The sequence below is a fragment of the Mastigoproctus giganteus genome, chromosome 1 (assembly GCF_048544385.1).
Source record: "Mastigoproctus giganteus isolate SK-2022 chromosome 1, ASM4854438v1, whole genome shotgun sequence".
Classification (NCBI taxonomy): Eukaryota; Metazoa; Arthropoda; class Arachnida; order Uropygi; family Thelyphonidae; genus Mastigoproctus; species Mastigoproctus giganteus.
Genome location: NC_143575.1, coordinates 32,073,028 through 32,092,750, shown reverse-complemented (window position 1 = coordinate 32,092,750; position 19,723 = coordinate 32,073,028). Strand labels below are relative to the sequence as shown.

At 34.8% G+C, this 19,723-nt stretch overlaps 1 protein-coding gene across 4 annotated transcripts in view; it reads right to left on the bottom strand.

Moving 5' to 3' along the window:
• Window positions 1-19,723, bottom strand: part of LOC150090684 (uncharacterized) — a 306,488-nt gene that overhangs the window by 62,178 nt on the left and 224,587 nt on the right. For all 4 annotated transcript variants that reach the window (XM_090372249.1, XM_090372256.1, XM_090372243.1 and 1 more), the window contains 2 exons: window positions 15,143-15,346; window positions 8,796-8,932 (listed from right to left, as the gene is read on the bottom strand). In XM_090372249.1, coding sequence (XP_090228375.1) covers window positions 8,796-8,932; window positions 15,143-15,346 — 341 coding nt within the window. The remainder of the gene's footprint in view (window positions 1-8,795; window positions 8,933-15,142; window positions 15,347-19,723) is intronic.

Genomic DNA, 19,723 nt, shown 5'->3' with positions numbered 1-19,723 from the left:
ATTCCACATCAGCATAATGTGATCACTGCCACCCAATGGTTCCTTTATCTGCAGATTCTTAATTCAGGAAGAATCACTACTGATAATAAGATCAAGACAAGAGTATTACTCCCTCTAGTTGCCTCCCGAACATGCGGATGTAGAAAACAATCATCCAATAAATTCACAAAAGCCTTGCTAGTGTGCAAGTGTCCAATCCACAAGTTCCAGTCAATATCTGGGAAATTAAAATCCCCCATTATAAGACAATCTGATTTACTGGCTCACTATTTCTCTGTACAGTTGTTCATTATACTCATCCGAGTCATTAGGTCTATAATACACTCCTACTCTTAATTTTGCTTTGCCAGTGTTTATGTCACACAAAACTGACTCAACAATGCACTGTCCACCCATATCAACTGGCTGCACTTCCTTAGATTTTGTGTTAATGAATAGCATAACCCCTCCTTTCCTATCCTTTCTGTACACATTGTACTCCCAAAATTCCAATTCTGCATTCCTTCTATCTGTGTGACACACCACGTCTGTGATATCCCAACAATATCTGCCTTTGATGTTTTGACCAACACCTCAAATTTATTTACCAAACTCCTAGCATTGGTGTACACAAAAGTATACATGCACCTGTTCTTATTCTTAGCTAGCCTAACACAGCCCATATATTTACTTGTTCCGCGATGACTCTTAGCAGTCTCTGAAATCTCCATTACTTTGCTTTCCAGGCTGCTGCTCATTCTAATAGAAGTGGAATTAGTGAAAGAATCACTTTTGCCTCTGCCTGTGGTCACTGTTAAACTTTTAGTCTGTGTATCTCCCCAAGATAGCAGTATTCCGACCCACCTAACACTGCCTCGATAGCATCAGCAAATATTCTTGCACTCTTTCTATTTAAGTGTACCCCATCCCTGTAGAAGCAGTCTCTCCTGTTAACAAGCACAGACCAGGCTGAAAAAAATTCTACCCCATGAGCCTTGCACAATCTCTCCAGGGTCAAATTGTAGACACTTTCAAATTCAACCTTAACTGTCAGCTTTTTTTTATGCGCTCAAAATCCTGACATCTCTTTCCCTCAAGGGTGGTTTCCACCTGCAATGGGAAAGAGGAAGAAGTCCGCTAGTAAGGGAGAGTAGTGTGGATAGTTAATCTGTACAATGCCGCGGTTTAATCAGAAATGTCTTCACAACAAGTATGGAATGAATGGGAACACTGTTGTGCAACAAGAACCAGCTGCCTTTCCCTAGAAATTGCGGCCTCACCCAGGAAATGCACTTCAGTAGTCTTTGAAACACCTGTATGTAGAATACAGCATTGACTCTCTCCACTTCTGATACAAATTATTTGTTAATCACACCCTGTTTATTGAAAAACACGATCAACATTGTCTTGTTCCTGAACTACCATAAATAAAATGTTTTGTTCCTTGGTGATGATTTTGAAGTCCACAATGCTCTGATGCTTCATCTCTGGGTCATACTGAAACAACCAACACTCATCTCCAATGACAATATAGTTAAGGAAATTAGGATTGTCTTGACAAGTCTGGATGAAGCCTTCATGACATTTTGTTGCTTCTGCTCATGTATTAACGTTTCATCATCATAAACAGTTTTTAACATTTCCTAAGTTTCTGTCACAGAAGCCTCCATGACATTTTGTTGCTTCTGCTCATCTGTGACTATGTGGCACAAATTTTGTACAGACCTTCCTTTTCCCTTTTCAAATGCAAAATTTGACAAATCATCCTTTTCATATCTAACTCATCAGCCATCATTCTGAGGGTCAAATAATAATTGCCACAATTTTGTGAATTGCAACTCTCTCCTCAATTTGAGAGGCTGACAGATACCCACTTCTTGGGTCAATGCAAATTTTTTCATATCCATCTCTGAACCACTTATACCATTCAAATGCACTGGTACGACTTAATGTTTCATCATCATAAACAATTTTTAACACTTCATGTTTCTGTCATAGATTTTTCCCAGTTTAAAGCAAAATTTGATTCATTCTTTGCTCTACTGCAAAATCATGAAATGAAAAGTTAAATGCTACTAATGAAAACTGGTTGTTACAACCTGTCACCGTACTGGACAATCTCTGTACCATCTGTTTATTTTCAAACTCATCATACATGACACAACAGCAGCAGGCCAAGAATTTTATTGCCACACCTCATATGCTGTCTACTGGGATGGGCCTGCCTGGGGCCTTTTCAAAGGGGTAAGTCAACTAGCATCAGGCAGAGATGCAAATTTTTTTAGTGTAAGCAGGGAAACTGACATTAGAATAGGCTCAACTGAGAGATGTGAGAACACATACATTTCACTGCCTAACCTAGGCATTTTCAAATCTTGAAATTAATGCTATATACTTCATTCCCATATTAAACCCATCATGCACTGCATTATTTATGCAAGTAAACAATCCATTGCCTATCTCCAGGGTTTTGCATTATCAACGATATCTATGAGTACCATTCCCACATCAAACAGTTATCTGCAAAAGTAAATGGTAAGTTACTGTAAAAATAATGAAAATGAGACTTAAATTATGCACAAATGGAAACTGGACTGTGTGATGGATTAGCAGCAGCAAATACCATAAGGTATTCTGAATGACATACTACAATCATTATTAATAAATAACCTAGTTTTAATGAGCTTGAAAGAATGGCATGTTTCTAGATATATGTGGCAACTTTGAAGCACAAGAATCAAAGTTAATCAATAGAAATAAGCAGATGGGAAGTAAAACAAACAATTTTACTGACAGTATATCTGCCAGACTGTCTGGTAAATATACTCACTAAAAAACACCTGTCTATCAAGCATACTATAGGCACACTAGTCTAAGAAGTATACAGTGGAGCAGTCATACAGTTGGGAATTTGGTTTTTGCCAAACAAAATTGAACTTTAGGGGATCTTCCTCATCATGCAGGAGTACTTCTTTAATGGAATGAATGAATGCACTAATGCCTTAGATAATTAATATCGGGAGAGTATTCCAAGTAATTCCACTATGTCTTTCATTCACGTATTTATCAACTGATTGAGCCCAAGAACCTTCTCAGACCACAGCAATTCCGTCTTTTAAAATTCCTGCCAGTTACTCTTCACCATTAAAAGTTCACATTTCAGCATCCACTTTAGGACACTGCAGTCACTTGCTGATTATATTTGTTTATGGTAATAAACATAATAAATTATTATAATTAATTATAAAATTATATTAAAATCATATTATAACAAATATAGTACAGGAACAATGGTTGGTTGGTTGTTTTAGGATTTTATGGCACATTAGCATCTAATGTGCCAAGTCAAAAAGGGGTAAAATATAAAAGTATAAAATTGTTTATATATTATCGTAAAGGAGTATACGATATAAAAAGTTTATAAAGTATAAAATGATAAAAACATTCTAGATAAAGTTATTTATCTAGTATAAGGCTCAGACAGATGGCTAAAACATAAACGATGATAATTATAAAAATACGGACATTCAATTAAAATATGATGAACTGTTAAAATGGTGTCACAATTTCTACACATAGGACAATCGTCTGCCCTCAGCAGATAGCAATGTGTCAAGTGACAATGTCCTATGCAGAGCCAAGATAGAACAACTTCCTCTTTTCGGTTCCTGTGCAGACAAAACTGCACAATGTTCAATTACAGGCTTAATCTCATATAACTTGTTTGCAGCCTGTCTATGCCATGAGTGTTGCCATTGGGATACCAGTTTTTTTCAAATTACTTGCATGTAGTCTGTATAGGGGACTAACAGGCAAGAGTTAAAGAGGTTCGCTGATTTGACTACAGTGTCTGCCAAATCATTTCCTGAGATCCCAATGTGGCCTGGGATCAGGAACAATGGTAATAAACAGATTAAGAATATTTCTGGTCTTTGTACTCTTCATGACATTTGATATAAGTCAATGAGCTGATTCAGAAAATTTACCCCACAGATCTAGTGATGCCATTCCGCAATTTCTGATCAATGAGTGGTATAGAGAAATCCCCCACAACAAGATACTCAGACTTACCCATTCAAGCAACTTTTTATCAGGGTGGTGCTAAGTCTCATTTAATTCTATTATATTGACATCTGTAGGTCTAATCAGTAGCTCAAATTCATCTATTTCATTGACAATACTCCTAACATTACTAAATAAACAGTTTAGGCTTTGAACTTTGTCATTCACTTCCCCGTTACAATCCTCATAATTACTGAAGCATGCTGCACCAACCCCAGCCCATTGCATATTATCTCTGGTTAATTTATGAGCATTCATTCACCTGTGGTCCTTTTGGAGAACAGTTCACCATTGGACTTTAGCAGTGCCTCATCTGAACCTTTGAGAACAGTGCATGTCTAATTCACCCTAACCAACAGCAGTTCCCCCGTAAGCTCTTTAAGCACTCATAGTCACACTATACCTCATCTAGTCAAATTTATCCCATTCTTGCAAAATAAATTCCTTCTACCAAGCAGGGTAGACCATGATGGTAAAAAAAAAAAAAAAAATTACTCACCAAAAGACTGACAGAGTCCCTCACAGCCTAGAGTTAAATGACAAGGCTCTCATCGTAAAATCCCTCCTGTTATGCATGGGCAGCATTGCAGACAATTACATTTACCCTAAACTCATGGCATTTTACTATACTTTTCAACCACTTCATTTGCATTTAGTATCATTAATACTCGTGTGTACAACTAAAACTCCATTAGTGCCAGGCAGACATTTTGGTTCTGTTCCACCTATTTTTATTAAAAAACAGGTTCCTGGTTTCCTTGACAACTGCGTCCCCTAATAAAATTAACTCCTGCTGAACTAAAACATTTTGCACCTCCTGACACTAGCCACTTTAATTCCAGCCAATCCTCAGTTTTAATCTTCTCCACAGCATCAACCCATTTTCATCTATTGCTATGCCAAATTTAAATTTTTGGTTGCCACATTCTCCCTGCATTTAGTATACAAGAATGATTCACAAGTTGTACTATGATCACCTGCACACACGCGAGAGAGAGAGAGAGAGAGAGAGAGAGAGAGAGAGAGAGAGAGAGAGAGAGAGAGAGAGAGAGAGAGAGAAATACATAGCACAGCTTGAACAAGCTGTAAGGCAGGTCCTGAGTTGCAATCAAATCACAACTGTGGCCATGGTATTTTAGGATATTCTTGTATTAAACATAGTTTATGTTAAAAAATATCAAAGGACACAGTTCTTAGCAAAAAGACCTCGAGAGTCAGGTATAAGCATATTAAGAATAAATATTTTCACAACTGACAAAACAGTAAAATAAAACTTTATTTAAAATATATAAAAAATATAAAAGAAAATATATAGAAACCTATTAAAATTGAAAAATTATATACAGGTAAAGGAATTTGGTAAATGTTCATCACATTGCCTACATGGATGCTGACGGTTGATGTTTTCTTTTTTGTCTCCTTTCTCCTCCTCCTTCCTTTCTTTCACCGCCCATGATTTGCATATACTCAGTGATACCACATACGTGTAGGTTACATTTCTGCTGATATAATGGTACGTTGTCATGCATGTTATAATTTTATCTAAGTTGATAAAGAGGCACACCAACTCGAATGCTACTTTGCTGCAAATATTTGTTTTTAATTGCTTTTAGTTTCTATATTTGTTTTTATTGATTTTTTTACCTTTTGCTTTACCTGTGTAATATTTTAATTTTAAAAGGTTTCTATGTACAGCAGACTCTCGATTAACCAGGACACTTCAAGAATCCAAATAAAAAAAAATAATAAAAAAATTCAAGTAATAACTAGAATAGTATAAACAGATATTTTGCAAGTCATAAATAAGCGACAAGTGGCATTTTAAGTCATCATTGGGAGATTAGTGTACCTATTACCTTGCAATCCCCGCTGTCTTCACACCCGCCGCTCAAAAAAAAAAAAAAAAAAAAAAAAAAAAACCCCAAATGTTTAGTTTGATTTAGTGTGTCGTGTCGACTGTTATGTTCCATTGCAGTGCAAAAGGACAAACTTTGTTTCGTCATTTTTGTCAGGGATGTTAGAATTTTTTTTTTTTTGTTTAGAAATCGCAAAAGAGTTGCATTTTCAGACAAAAACTTGAAATTATTCAAAAGTTTGAAAACGGTGCATCCGTTAAATCTGTAAAGAACCATTATAATGTTGATGACCAAACCATACGCAACATCATAAAAAATAAAGGGAAGCTATTAGATATAAAATCAACATCGTAAAAAAATATAGGAAAGCTATTAGACTTAAAATTGACATTGCAAAAAATAAAGGGGCGCGGTGAGTTTTTTATCTATCGCAATGTTTTTTTACGTAGCTTGCTGAACATTTTTCAATACAGTAAGTCCCTGACTTACTCAACTACGGAATTACGTAATTTTTTTTTTTTTTTTTTTTTTAGGATTGTAAAATTTAAAACAAAAATAATAAATAAATAAAATAAGCAATCAATAACGATGATCACGGCATGCAGAAATTGCACAAGCGAGATACAGAGTAACAAACAAAAAAACAGGAAAGAGAAGGTTCTTACAATTTATTTATTATTATTATTATTTTTTAATATGACTGAAGATTTCAGTGAAGGGGACACACACTTCACCATAATAATGTAAAATCCCACACAATTCCAGCTATCAGTATTATTGCAAATGCAATCAGATAGAGTTTACTATCCGTTTATAATTAGATGCAAGAACAGAAAAGCCCAGTAACCTGGAAGGTGCAAATTGTTTAAATGCAGTGACCTCCAGAAATGTGCTTTAGTAAAATGTCAGTTCGCGCGAGGTGATAATAGTGTGTTTTCCCCCTTAACCCTGTGAAGTTCTTTTCAGAAAATTTCGTTTTGACCATCATCATGTTGCTAACTAAAAGAATACGTGACAGCACTACTAGTAAATCTACCAACAAAAGAAAAGCCATCGATTTGGTTCAGAAAATTAAACTAATAAGGATGTATCAAAATGGCCAAACATTAACAATGTATCACACAGAATTCACATTTGTCAATAATAATATAGTAGCAATATGTTATTAGTAATTCCAGAGTTACATAAAACTCGATGAAGTAAGAAGTCCTGGAACGTATCTCTTACATGTGTCGGGGACCTCTGTATTTTGGGATTACCGGGAAATCGAGTCTACTGTATTTTCTTTTATATATTTTAATACAGTTTTATTTCACCACTGTTGGTTGTGACAATAGTTATTCTTAATAAATCAAGTTCTTTTTTTTAAAATACAGAAACTATTGTCATAGATACCAGGGTATAAGTCAAGAAATTATGGATGATTTCAAAATCAAAAAGTATGAGGTTGTTTTATGTATGGTTCATGTCAGGTTTCTACTTAATGAAAAAAATTGTCAATAATTTAATATAATTTTTTAGCATTACCAGAAAAAAAATTCATCCTGTTCTGAGCCCTTTACTTATTTATTGCATATCTAGCTGTTACTCATTTTTGTTGAACAAATACTGGTAACAGTTTTCCATTTCTCAACTTTTATAGCACCTACAGTGTTGTTGAACAGTAGTCAGCAATTGATAGTACTAGTAATCAAGTAAAATTGGCTTTATTAATTCTTTCAAAAAAAGTGAAAGCACAGCTAAGATAAATTGAAAATGAATATCAATATGAAGCCAGATTTAAACTGAATAAAATCACATTTTCAAAGTTTCAACAATAAAATAATTCCTGAAACAATCTCAAATGGTTGCTCAATCCTTTAATATTATATTAAGCCAAGTGATAAAACAGTTTAAAATAGATTAATAATAGAAATGTTCCATTCATTTACTATTAAAAATAGTTTTCAGACTTCACCCATTTCATTATGCTGAAAAATACAAAGACTGGACAGTACTAGTTATTCTCTCAAAGCACATTTTTTGACTTCCTAAGGCCCAAAAATGGGCTTTGCTTATATTAAAAGATGCTGACTTGCACTCGTGTACCTATGGTAACAAGTATTACTCCTACGTTATTGCTACTTAACTGAAGAGACTGGCCTTAAAAAAGCAAATTTTGTACTTTCAGTTTAAATGTAATATTCAGCACCAATTGAAATGAAGGTCAGAAAGTAGAACAGTACAAAAAAAAAGAAGAAAAGTAAATTGCAATTGGCTTATTTTTAAAAAGTAATAATGCAATTCTACTTGAACCTTATTAGAGTATAATCTGGATATGTATCCCATTGTTCTGGTTTAACCCGTTAATGAGAAAATACCCCTCTCATTCATTCTGCTCCTTCATTTAAGGGTCTTAGAAATACCTATTAGGTCACCTCCATGGTGTCCAGTCTCTAGGCAACAGTTCACATCTTCTAAGATGTTTCTCACACAGAAAACTCTTAGCGTTCAGAAAAAATTTAATTGCCACTCTCTGAACTCACTAATGAAATTCTGTGCTTTTTTTTTTTTTTTTTCCTTCTCTCAAATGGGCCCTCCAATTCTGCAATACAACATTCCAAACAAGGGTTTGCCACTGTTTTTTTTTATAAAGAGGAACAAAACATCCTTCTCCCCTGCTGGCAAGGATTCTACTGTTCACTAAAATACATGTCAATAAATAAATTTTCTCTAATACAGAAATTTAAAACAGTATTAAAAATAAAAGAACAGTCCCCCCACCCCCCATACACCAAAAGTAGCTATTTTTAAATAGTTTCTTTTTTCTGGCATAAAGTGTAACTGAAAGACTAAAGAGATTAAAGTGACCACTATGTTGATTTTATTATGTAATTATCAAATTATTTTAAAACTTACGCATGAATTTCCATGTGAGCTAAAAGTTGCTCCTTTTGCAGGAATCTTCGATGGCACTTATCACATTCATGAACAATTCCATGCACAGAAAGGTGACTCCACAAAGCCTGAGTGTTTTGGAGCTTTGTACCACAAAACTGAAATATATGATACAAGTAAAATCTTTTAAAAATAATTTATTATGAATCAAGGGAACAAAATGCACAAGTGTGTAATTCAAAATTTTTTATTAATCCACTTGATATATTTTTCACACTAAATATTATAGTACTGTTGGCAATTTATAAGTGTCTCCATTCATTGCTGATATGAAATAATAACTTTTTCACTGTAATGATATTAAATAAATAACATTCCAAATACAGTCAAATCTTAAAAACCAAAATAACAAATAACAAACAAACAAATAACAGCACAGGGCTGAATCCTTGTGGACCACAGGCCATGTTTTGTTATGTTTGTTATTTTGGTTTTTAGGAGCATTAGCAACTAAGGCCATATTGCTCCAGGGATATGCGGTGGTCATTCCCTGACCTTTCCGCATCCTCCTTATTTGGTGGTCACGGGTGGACCACAGGCACTTCTGTTTTGTAGGTTCTTTGGTGGATACAAAAATGGTAACAGATGTGACCACTATGTTGAATGTAAACTTTTATCTTTGTTCTTACGAATGTTTAAAGTGGGGATGGTGGATCTTACTAGTTTGGGAAAGAATTGTGATCTTTTGAAACTTAAAAAAAAAAAAAAAAAGTTGATATTGATTTGACTCTGTGCATACATTGTACCAATCTTTATATAAATTTATTCTAGAAAAGATCCATTATAGTCTTTATCATAATATTAGAAAAAAAAAAAAAAAAAAATTCCCCCTCTGCAGGCTTTAGTCACCGTGCCTATTGGATAATACAGTCAGGCACCAGTAGTAGTAAATCTATGGAAATGAAAATTCTTTTGCAGAATGTTCACATCATTCTGAATACAGGGTCATTTGAAAAGTCTGTGGCCTGAACATGGTTTATTTGAGGTGTCTGGTAACATGTTATTTTTCAAAATAGTCCCCCTATGGAGTCGATACACTTTTGACACCAATGTTGATTCCAGCTGCAAAGAGTGTTTTCTCCTGGGCTTCCAGGAATGCACCCACTGCAGCAATGACATCATTGTTGGCAGGAAAATGGATGCAAGTCAGGTATTCTTTCAAGTTAGTAAACAGGTGAAAGTCTCATGGTTCTAGATTTAGTTAATATGGGGAAGGTCCAAGATTTCAAAGCTGCACTTGTGCAGTGCAGCCATTGCAATGACAGAGTTGTGAGCAGGTGTCCTGGTGGAACAAAACTCCTTTGTTGAGTTTTCCTCCACATTTGCCTTTGAAATTTTCAATCAAAAGCCTCACAGGGTCTGCACGATATGCATGGTAATCCACTAGCAACCCTCCACCAGCCTCCCAAAAAAACTAATGCCATCACCTTGCCACAGAAGGAAATGACTTGGCTTTCTTTGGAGGGGAAGAAAAGCTGTGTTTCCACTGGGCTGCTTTGTCTCTGGCTGAATGTGATAGACCTGTGTCTCAACTATGGTCACAAACCTTGCAAGGAAATTTGCTGGATTTGCTCTGAAAACAATGCGAATGTTCACACGATAACTCTTGTGCATTTTTGATCATCTGCCAACAACTTTGAGACCCACCGTGCTGACAACTTTTTCATGGCGAGTACCTGTTATTATGCAGTACACACATTCAGATGAGAAACCCAAGGTGCTGGATTGTACCAAATTGTCTCTTGTCGATCATGAATACTGAAAACATCTGGAGTGATGGATGTTGCAGGTCTTTCACACTGTGGGTCATCTTCCAGGCTCTCCCTCCCTTATTTAAATGCTACTGTCCATTTTTAAACCAGGGAACAGGAAGAGGCATTCTCCCCCAATGTTTTAACATATCTTCATTAATTGATTTTAAGCTTTAGTCTATTTTTGTCTAATATATTGTGTGCATCATGTATGTAGTCATTTCTTAATATGTATGTATTAATAAATTAATCGTTTTAAAATGATAGGAAATTTATTCATTTCCACTTATTTCTGATTTTACAGTATTTTTCACTGTTGAAAAGGTTCTTTATAACGAAAATTTCTGTTTAATGAATTTTTTCAAGGGAACAACCAATTTCATTATATGGAGGTCTGATTGTATTTTTGTTTTTCATGTGGTTTCTAGGGGAAACCCTAGAGACCACTTGAAAAACAAAAGTACTTTGTGCTCACTTGCTAAACATCAATATAAAATTTGGCAACGAAATTATATTGAAAAACAGAGGAATACAATGGGTGCTAGCTGGTTATGCCCCATCGAAAATCTCTATCTGCACTTTTATAAGAAAGAATTAGATAATTTGAAATGTGTAAGTAGGTTCAAAGATGATCTTTTGTTATTAGATTGCATTAATTCAGCAATAGTGACAGTTTACCTGACAGAAGACCCTTAAAAATAACATTAAAGTATTAGCCGTTAATCAATGATTAAAAATCTGAAAGTTTATGCTCCGAAGTATTTTCAGTAAACTAACTACTTTGTTGCAGTTACTTTGTGAAATAATTTTGAGTTTTTTATTTTTATATACTAAACTGCAACAAAGAATTCCTATAGTCATGTAAATTAGTTTATTTTTGTATTTAGAAAGCTAAAGCTTAATATTCAGATAGCCTTTGTTATCGATATTTTGGCGGGAACTTCGTAACTTTCATTGGGTAGCTTAAATTTAATCTCACTAGTGGTTAAAAGTTTTGTCAGCAGTATAATTTCTGTAAAACTCTGTTAATTTAAATTCTGTAGTATATTGTAAGTTTAAATTTGTAAAGCTACAGTCAGCTTAATATTCAGGTAGGCTTTGTTATCAATATTTTGCGGGAATTTTGTAACTTTCGTTTGGTAGTTTAAATTTAACTTCTTTACCAATTTAAGTTTTGTCAACAGTTTAATTTCTGCAATATTTTGTTAACATAAATTCTATAATATATTGGAAATTTAAATTTTGTAATCTTTCTAAAGTAGAAATTTTACTTAAATTATGGCTGCTACACGATCCACTTACAATACAAAGTCCAAGCATCAAGACTGAAATGTAAATTCCTGCAGGCATTTCCTGTGTGAGTTGCGACTTGGTCATTTGTATAGCCTGTGGTTGGTCTAGTAGACAGACCTAGCTTGCCTAATATCATTTTACTATTTTATTTTATATTATTATAATTTTTATTTGACTGAAAAATAGTCTGCTTCCTCGCATCATTTGTCTTTACTAATACTAATAGAAGAGGAGCATAAAAAATGCACAAACTTCTGCACATCACTTCTACCATCCTTCCTCAATTAAAATTTGTTCCCTTATGCATGTTGTTTATGGCAAAACAGAATTTACAAGAGACATTATCAGAAGCAAGCTCTATACCTCACAGAGGGAAACCATCTAGTGTAATGGTTTCAAAAGTGTAGACTACAGGGCAATTGTATTCTCTTCTGCAGTATATTTCTTCAATCAGATAACTTTTTTTTTTTTTTTTTTTTATAAATATTAGTTATCCAAGAACAATTACTGTATATGTTCAGTTTCTCTTATCGCATCTCAATTAGAAGTGAGGTGCGAGAAACAAAAATGAGAGCAAAAAAAAAATACATCAATTAAACATTAATTAAACACAGAACACATGCAAATCTCATTTAGCTATGAGCATTTTTGCCTTTTTGTTAGTGGCAATATAATGTTATACATTTTTGTAAATAGTATGTGACATAGGATTAAACCACATTTGGACTTATAGCATATGAACTCTGTGGGGAAACTTCCCAACATTCACTCTGCATATTTGTTGTTACTAATATTCACAAATCAGAATTAGTTTATATACATATTATAATTTAGAAGATTGCATATTTTATAAACCTGTCTGATTTAGTGTGAGACTATGTCGTTATATTTCAGGTTGAGGTTATATTTCAGGTTGGTTTAAACCAGTCAACTACTTGTTTTATATCAAAATAATTTTCATATCATATACTTGGATTTCAAGAAAGCTCTTGACACTGTTGCACATGGAAGACTACTGTACAAATTGGAGCAGTGTGGCATTAAGGGTAAGTTGCTACAATGGATAAAATGGCGGTTGAGTGGGAGAAGACAGAGAGTGGTAATCAATGGACGATGCTCTTAGTGGAATCCCCCAGGGTTCCATTAATAACATTGTTCAGTGTTGGGCCTACTGTTGTTTTGTATATTTATCAATGATATTGATGAAGGTATATCATCAGGCTTAATGTCAAATTTTTCAGATGATACTAAGGTTGGCAGGGTTGTTAATGACAATAATGGCAGTGTGCTACTGCAATAGGATCTAGAAAATTTGGGCAGATGGGCCGAGAAGTGGCAACTGAAGTTTAACATTGACAAATGCAAAGTACTGCATATGGGTAGAAGTGACCCCCAGAGAAACGTATCAATTGTATGGCACTACACTTAGGGTGGTAGAAAATTAAAATCATCTGGAAGTAATTGTGCAGTCAGATATGAAGTTTTATGAGCAATGCAGACAGGCTGCCACAGCAGGTCATGGGGTACTGTCAATGATATACAGGAATTTTGCTAGTAGGGAAAAGGAGGTGATTATCCCATTGTATAAAGCAATGGTCAGGCCACACCTTGAGTACTGCATACAGGTCTGGAGGCCTCTTTTAGGAAGGATGTAGAGTTGCTTGAGCATGTACAGACAAGGGCAACAAGATTGGTAAGGGGAATGAAGGGGTCCTCTCTCTTACCATGAAAGGCTTAAGTCCTGCAAATTGCAGTGGCTGGAGACTAGGCATCTGCGAGGTGTATCTGAAGAATTCCATCAGAATTCAGCGTGCTCAACCCATTTAAGGGTTGAGCACGCTGAAGTCTGAAAATTAATAATATATAAATATGTTAACTGCACAGCAATTAACATCATAACAAATAGCAGCATGAACTGTATTCCAATCGCTCAAGCACTATTTATTGACATCAAGTGTTGTTTTCATGACTGAAATAAACATGTTAAACAAAAGCACATTATTACTAACAAACAATACAGAGCATCATTTATTTTATTCTGTCTATGTTCAGTAAAATGCATATGCATAAATGCATTCAAATATTTTCCCTTATAATTAGGGAAGAATATTTGAAGGAATACCATTTTTAAAAAATATTTGCTTGGTGTCAGGATGAACGCACAACATACAAGACATTTTTAAATATTGGGCATGGTGGTCATGCAGATATAAAAGTTCAATTAAAATAAAGAATACACATATGCAAAACTGTCATGGCAGACAGAACCATGTCAATCCTTTGGTGCTCAAAATGGAAAATTTTGAGCACTGAAGTATTCTGTTTATTTTGACCCTAAAAAATGTGACTATTTCTCTAATCTGTAATACTATTTACAGTTATCTATAACAGCGGTTTTCCAAACTGGGGTCCACAAAACGCTGGTTGACCACCCACGGGTTCGTAAACTTTTTTGATTTATGAAAGGGTCCGTAGATCTCAGTAGTTTGGGAACCACTGATCTATAACACTATTTATAGCAAGTTATATATATTTATTTACAATGTCACAAAAACTGGAGAGCGGAGGAAAAAACCCTTATACTACAACATTAGCAGACAGATGTCCGATACAAAATCAATAAATTTTAATGTGACCCTTGAACTAGATGACCAAAAATACTGGGAAAAAAAAAAAAAAAAAGGTAATTGCTTCAGTTGATCTCAAACTTATCTTAAATCCATGAGGGGAAATTGCTGAATTCCTGGCTTGGCCCTCTAATTCAGTCTAATTATCAATTTAATTAGAAGTTTCTTTCAAAACTGATATGACTGACTTGTCTGAAGCCATGTAGCAGGGGGAAGATTACTTGCCACTTCACAGCTGCTCTGGAACTCAGTACACCACCCATCTATTTTTGAGAATGCATCATTCCTGAAATATGCTGCTAGTCTTGGTGAATTTTAGCCAATTTTGAGTCTTCTTTCACCAAGAATTTGATTACCCATTCTACTCTGCTTTCTAAATTTTACATTGCCAATTACAATAACCAAACATATCTATGCAAGTAGGATCGAAATAGGAAATAAACTGCAAAAATAGTCTGACCACATCAATATTTATGAGAAACAATGAAAATTCTGGATAAAATTTAAACCTCTTTCCCTCATATCATCATCATCATCTAGGAAGGTGTTCTGCAATAAGGTAATTAAATAAAAGTCAGTTTAGTTTGTATTCCAATTATATCATTAATATAATTTCTCTAAAGTATCTAAATCTTACCTCACACATGTTAGCAACTTCAGGATGGACACCCTGAATATGGTTTCTACGAGCACCAGGTTGTACAAACAATAATCCACAATGCTGACATGAATACTGATGTGTATCTGTTTCCATATGTTCAACGAAAGTTGTAAAAAGACCAAACCAGCTATGGCAGACTTTACACTTATAATTTCGTGGCTCTGCTTGATTATACTTCTCCTAATAAATAAATGAAAAAGACAATTCCTTTAAATGCATTTCATTTCTGAAAATGAATTTAATTCACTAAATATGATTTGGTGAATTTTATCACAGTATTAAAACATACATTCACGTGAATTGTTATAAGTGAATTTTACTGTGTACTAAATATTATATGAAGTAATTTAAACTCCCATGCAATAGAACTACTTAATAACTGATGACATTTTGGGATTCCAAGTTAAATCCTGTTATGCAGCCTCATCAGGAAGGATTTGAAAGCTGTTAGTGTATGACCAGAAAAAATTCTTTCCTTATTAGGACTGATGATAGAACTCGATACGGAATCCAAAAACACCGTCAATTATTAAGTAGCTCTATTGTGTGGGAGTTTAACTTATTTCATGTAATACTTTGTACAAAAAAAAATTTACCCACATGTCAAATTAATTCAAAACTCATTAAATTTTTACAATTAATTCTTGAATAAATGTTAAAGGATTAATTGTGCTGAGACTGTGGTCACTAGTCTCATCAGATCGAGTGTAGATTAGACAGCAGACCATCTGCTGTCTAATGAGACCAAAAAGTATTTAAACAGGCTCTCAGCAGTGTACAGTATTTTAAATAAATAGCAGAATAGATTTACAGAAATCTTATTTGTTTAAATAAAGTAGCTCATCTTAAGGCAGTTTGTTAAGGAAGCTTATTTAATACCACACCATTACTTATGGTAGATGAAAGTAATTCTGCTGGCCTTGAAATACCTAGGGAAGGCAGCCCTCAATTTACTGATCTGTTTTATAGGCGATTAATTTTACTATATTTAAAAATTTTACAATTCATACCACTTGGCAGTGAAACTGTGTAGAGCACACATCTGAGATCTCAAAATATTTATTATTCCAATGAATATTGACTGGAGTAGGGAGAAACACAGGTGGCTCAAGATTATTCATTTGGCTTCCCACTCTGTATCAAAGCTATGGAAGAGGTGGCCTAGCAAGTGACCTTAAGTTACCCTTTGTTTTTTCTCTGATGTACAAAATAACAAACACTTGTTTTCGTTAATCTGTTTTATGTCCTTATAGATGGGAGGGGAGGAAGCTGTTTAAAAAATGAGCTTGACAACTGAGTATCCGTCTCTTTGCATAATAGCTCATGGCATTTGTATGTTGTTTTACATCCCAGTTAACTCTGCTGCTCCTTCATGTTATCTTCCTCAGCAAAATAATCATTGCAGCTCCTAAATAGTGAAATGGCATCTGACATATCTTTAGTTGCTATTAATTTTTGGGGCTGCAGTGTTAGCATTTCTTCAGCCTTGTCTTGTATTCTTTGGTTTTCAAATTCAAATTTTTTAGTAGTCAACATCTTCACCATGTGATTTTAGTAAATTGAACACACTGCCCTGCTCAACATTATCCAAGCTAACCTTCTTTACAACCTCCACTATGATTCTTTGTATATCGCATGTTGGCTCAATAATCCAAGGTAATTTTAGATATAACAAGGTCAGTTTTATCCAAGCTGCTTCTTTCATCTGACCTTTAAAATGAGTCCAGCATTCTGGACTCATTTTAAATGTATTGACGGTACAGTCAGTCCTCGTACAGCACGATAGTTGTGTTCCTAGAAACTCTTGTGCAATGCAAAATCGTGCAATATAAACAACAGGCCCTATGGGAAAAATAGGGTTATGTGCCTACCACTCAAGATTGAACACACATTTGTAACCAAAACATTACCAAACACAATAAATAATTATAAAAAAATACTTACGTATTTTATTACAACTATTACGTAATAAAATATTGCTAATGCTTTTGCTTCTATTGCAAGCAAACTTGTTTTTTCTTTGATTTTCTATCCAAACAGATGACAGCCGTTCCATCTCTTCCAATTCTTTGTGACTTGATCTAATGGATTTTAATTACACTTTGAGTTGTTCCTGCTATGAAAGTTTTTATTTTTTCTGCATTCTTTATAATTCTCGGCGTTGCCTCATTTAGGCCTGTAGCACGTGCAACATCACATGGTCTTTCATTTCGCTCAAAGCGTTTCACAATTTCGTATTTTTTTCTCTATCGACAGAGGTGGACTGGCCATAAGCCTTATCAGGGAAACCCCGGTGGGCCGGGAGCCGGTGTGATTTTGGCCAAAAACGCTAGTGTGAGGCCACTACAAATTTTCCTGGGTAAGAATTTTTGACCCAGTCCGCCTCTGTTTATCGATATTGCTTTTCTTTTTCTGGCTGAATCTGTAGTGTCTTTAACAGGATGCTTCCTTTTCACACCTTTTAAGTATTTTACTCATTTTTAGGGAATAAAGCACAATTACAAAATGAGGAGGCACACTTGATTCACATAAAGCTATGCGCGTGTAGCAGCTGAATAAACAACACCGTAAAGACAGAGACAACTCTATTAACAACTCACTAGCTCACATTTTACTAAAGCACATTTCTGGGAGTTACTACCATAAAACAATAAACACAATTTCCAGTTGCGTTCCTGCTAGTGGAATCGTTATAAACTGGTAGTAAACTCGATCTAATTCATTTGCGATAATACCGATAGCTGGAATTTTATGTTATTATGGTGAAATGTGTTTCCCCTTCACTGATATAAAAAACATTAATACATTTTCAGAATCTTCTCTTCATTCATATCGTGTTGCGTTCAGTTGGGGTGATTCCGCATCCAACTGCCATTTCTTGTAAACACAAAGGCGAATTGTGCATAAGCGAATTCGGTTCGTGTTATATACGACATCGTTCCCCTATTTATAAATCATGTATGATCGAATTCATGTAGTGTAAACACGTGTTATACGAGGATTGACTGTACCTCTAAAATGAGTCTAACATTCTGTACTCATTTTCAAGGTACTGTCAATGCAAAATCAACTTAGACATGACATGACACTTCATATTAGGCAGAAAATGTAACAATGGCAATTTATTTTTACTCAGTCTGGAATACTCTATTTGGTGGTGCACTTTAATATTTCTGAAAGTGTCATTATAATGAAGTAGGGAATTTTTCAAACCAAATACTGGTGGTAAATCTATTACTATGAAATGCTGATAAGCAAGGTCTAACAGTATATTACTATTACACTTCTGGTATAATTGGGGTGAAATTTCTAGCACATACATTTGGGGCACCAAAATAGTGTATCACATTTAAAGATCTTATTGAATGTTGAGAGAGAGAGAGAGAGAGAGAGAGAGAGAGAGAGAGAGAGAGAGAGAGAGAGAGAGAGAGAGAGAGAGAGAGAGAGAGAGAGAATCCAAGTCTTCTGGTCTGGAAGAAGGCATTATAGCTAGGAAGCATTGACTTCTGAAGTTTTACTTTGACGGCAGCACAAACAAATTAACAGTGGGGGTCCAACGATGAGAAGCATCTGATACATTTATTTTTTTATTTAGTGATAAGATGACTAATAGAAACTAACAGAATTCTCAATTCTTAGGATGAGTACAACTTACATCTGTAGATGGAAACTTCTTATTTTGCATTTATAAAAATGCCAGGCTCCTACATCACACTGCATGCTTTGCAGAATAAGTCAGGACAAACTAAACTACCGATGCAATCACTATAGACATTTTAAGTACTGTTATTAGCATTAGTAGTGAAATACAATGCAAAAAAGCAAGCTTATATAGCATCAAAAAAAAAAAAAAAACATGCACAAACTTCTCACATCACCTATCCATCCCCTCCAATAGTGTCTAGTTCTTCCTTGAATTTATTCAGACTACCCACTTCCACAACAACAGATGGGAGATTGTTCCATAAATCAACTGAAGTCAAATTTCTGCACATCTATCTTGCAATTATCCTTCTTCAAATTGAATTTACACCCGCCAAAAATGTGTATCGAGCACATTGCTTATGTTCTATGGTTGGTTTGCGAGTGGGAACCAGAGTATCTGGAGGAAATTTCACGATTACAACCTAAGACTAATACTGAGCAGTTGTTGTTTGTTTTATATGGTTTTTAGGAGCATTAGCAACTAAGGCCATATTGCTCCGGGAATATGCAGTGGTCATTCCCTGACCTTTCTGCATCCTCTGTATTTGGTGGTGACGGGCTCGAACCCCGGTCTAATCAAGAAGTGTGTGCTATGCACTGCTGCTCCTTCCCACCTGGCTACGGAGGCGCCAATACTGAGCAGTAAAATCCATAATAATTCCAAACTAAGGGCAGTCAGATTAAAACTGACATTGCACTCAGTACAAACCTAGCATTCTTGCTAACACGGCTACTAGGCCTTAGAATTCCATTAGTTAACAAAAAAATTAAATGTTTTTTCAATCAGGATGTGTGTTCTGACTGCTACAGCTTTATTCTCATGACAGTGGCCCCTATAGTTATACAGTATCT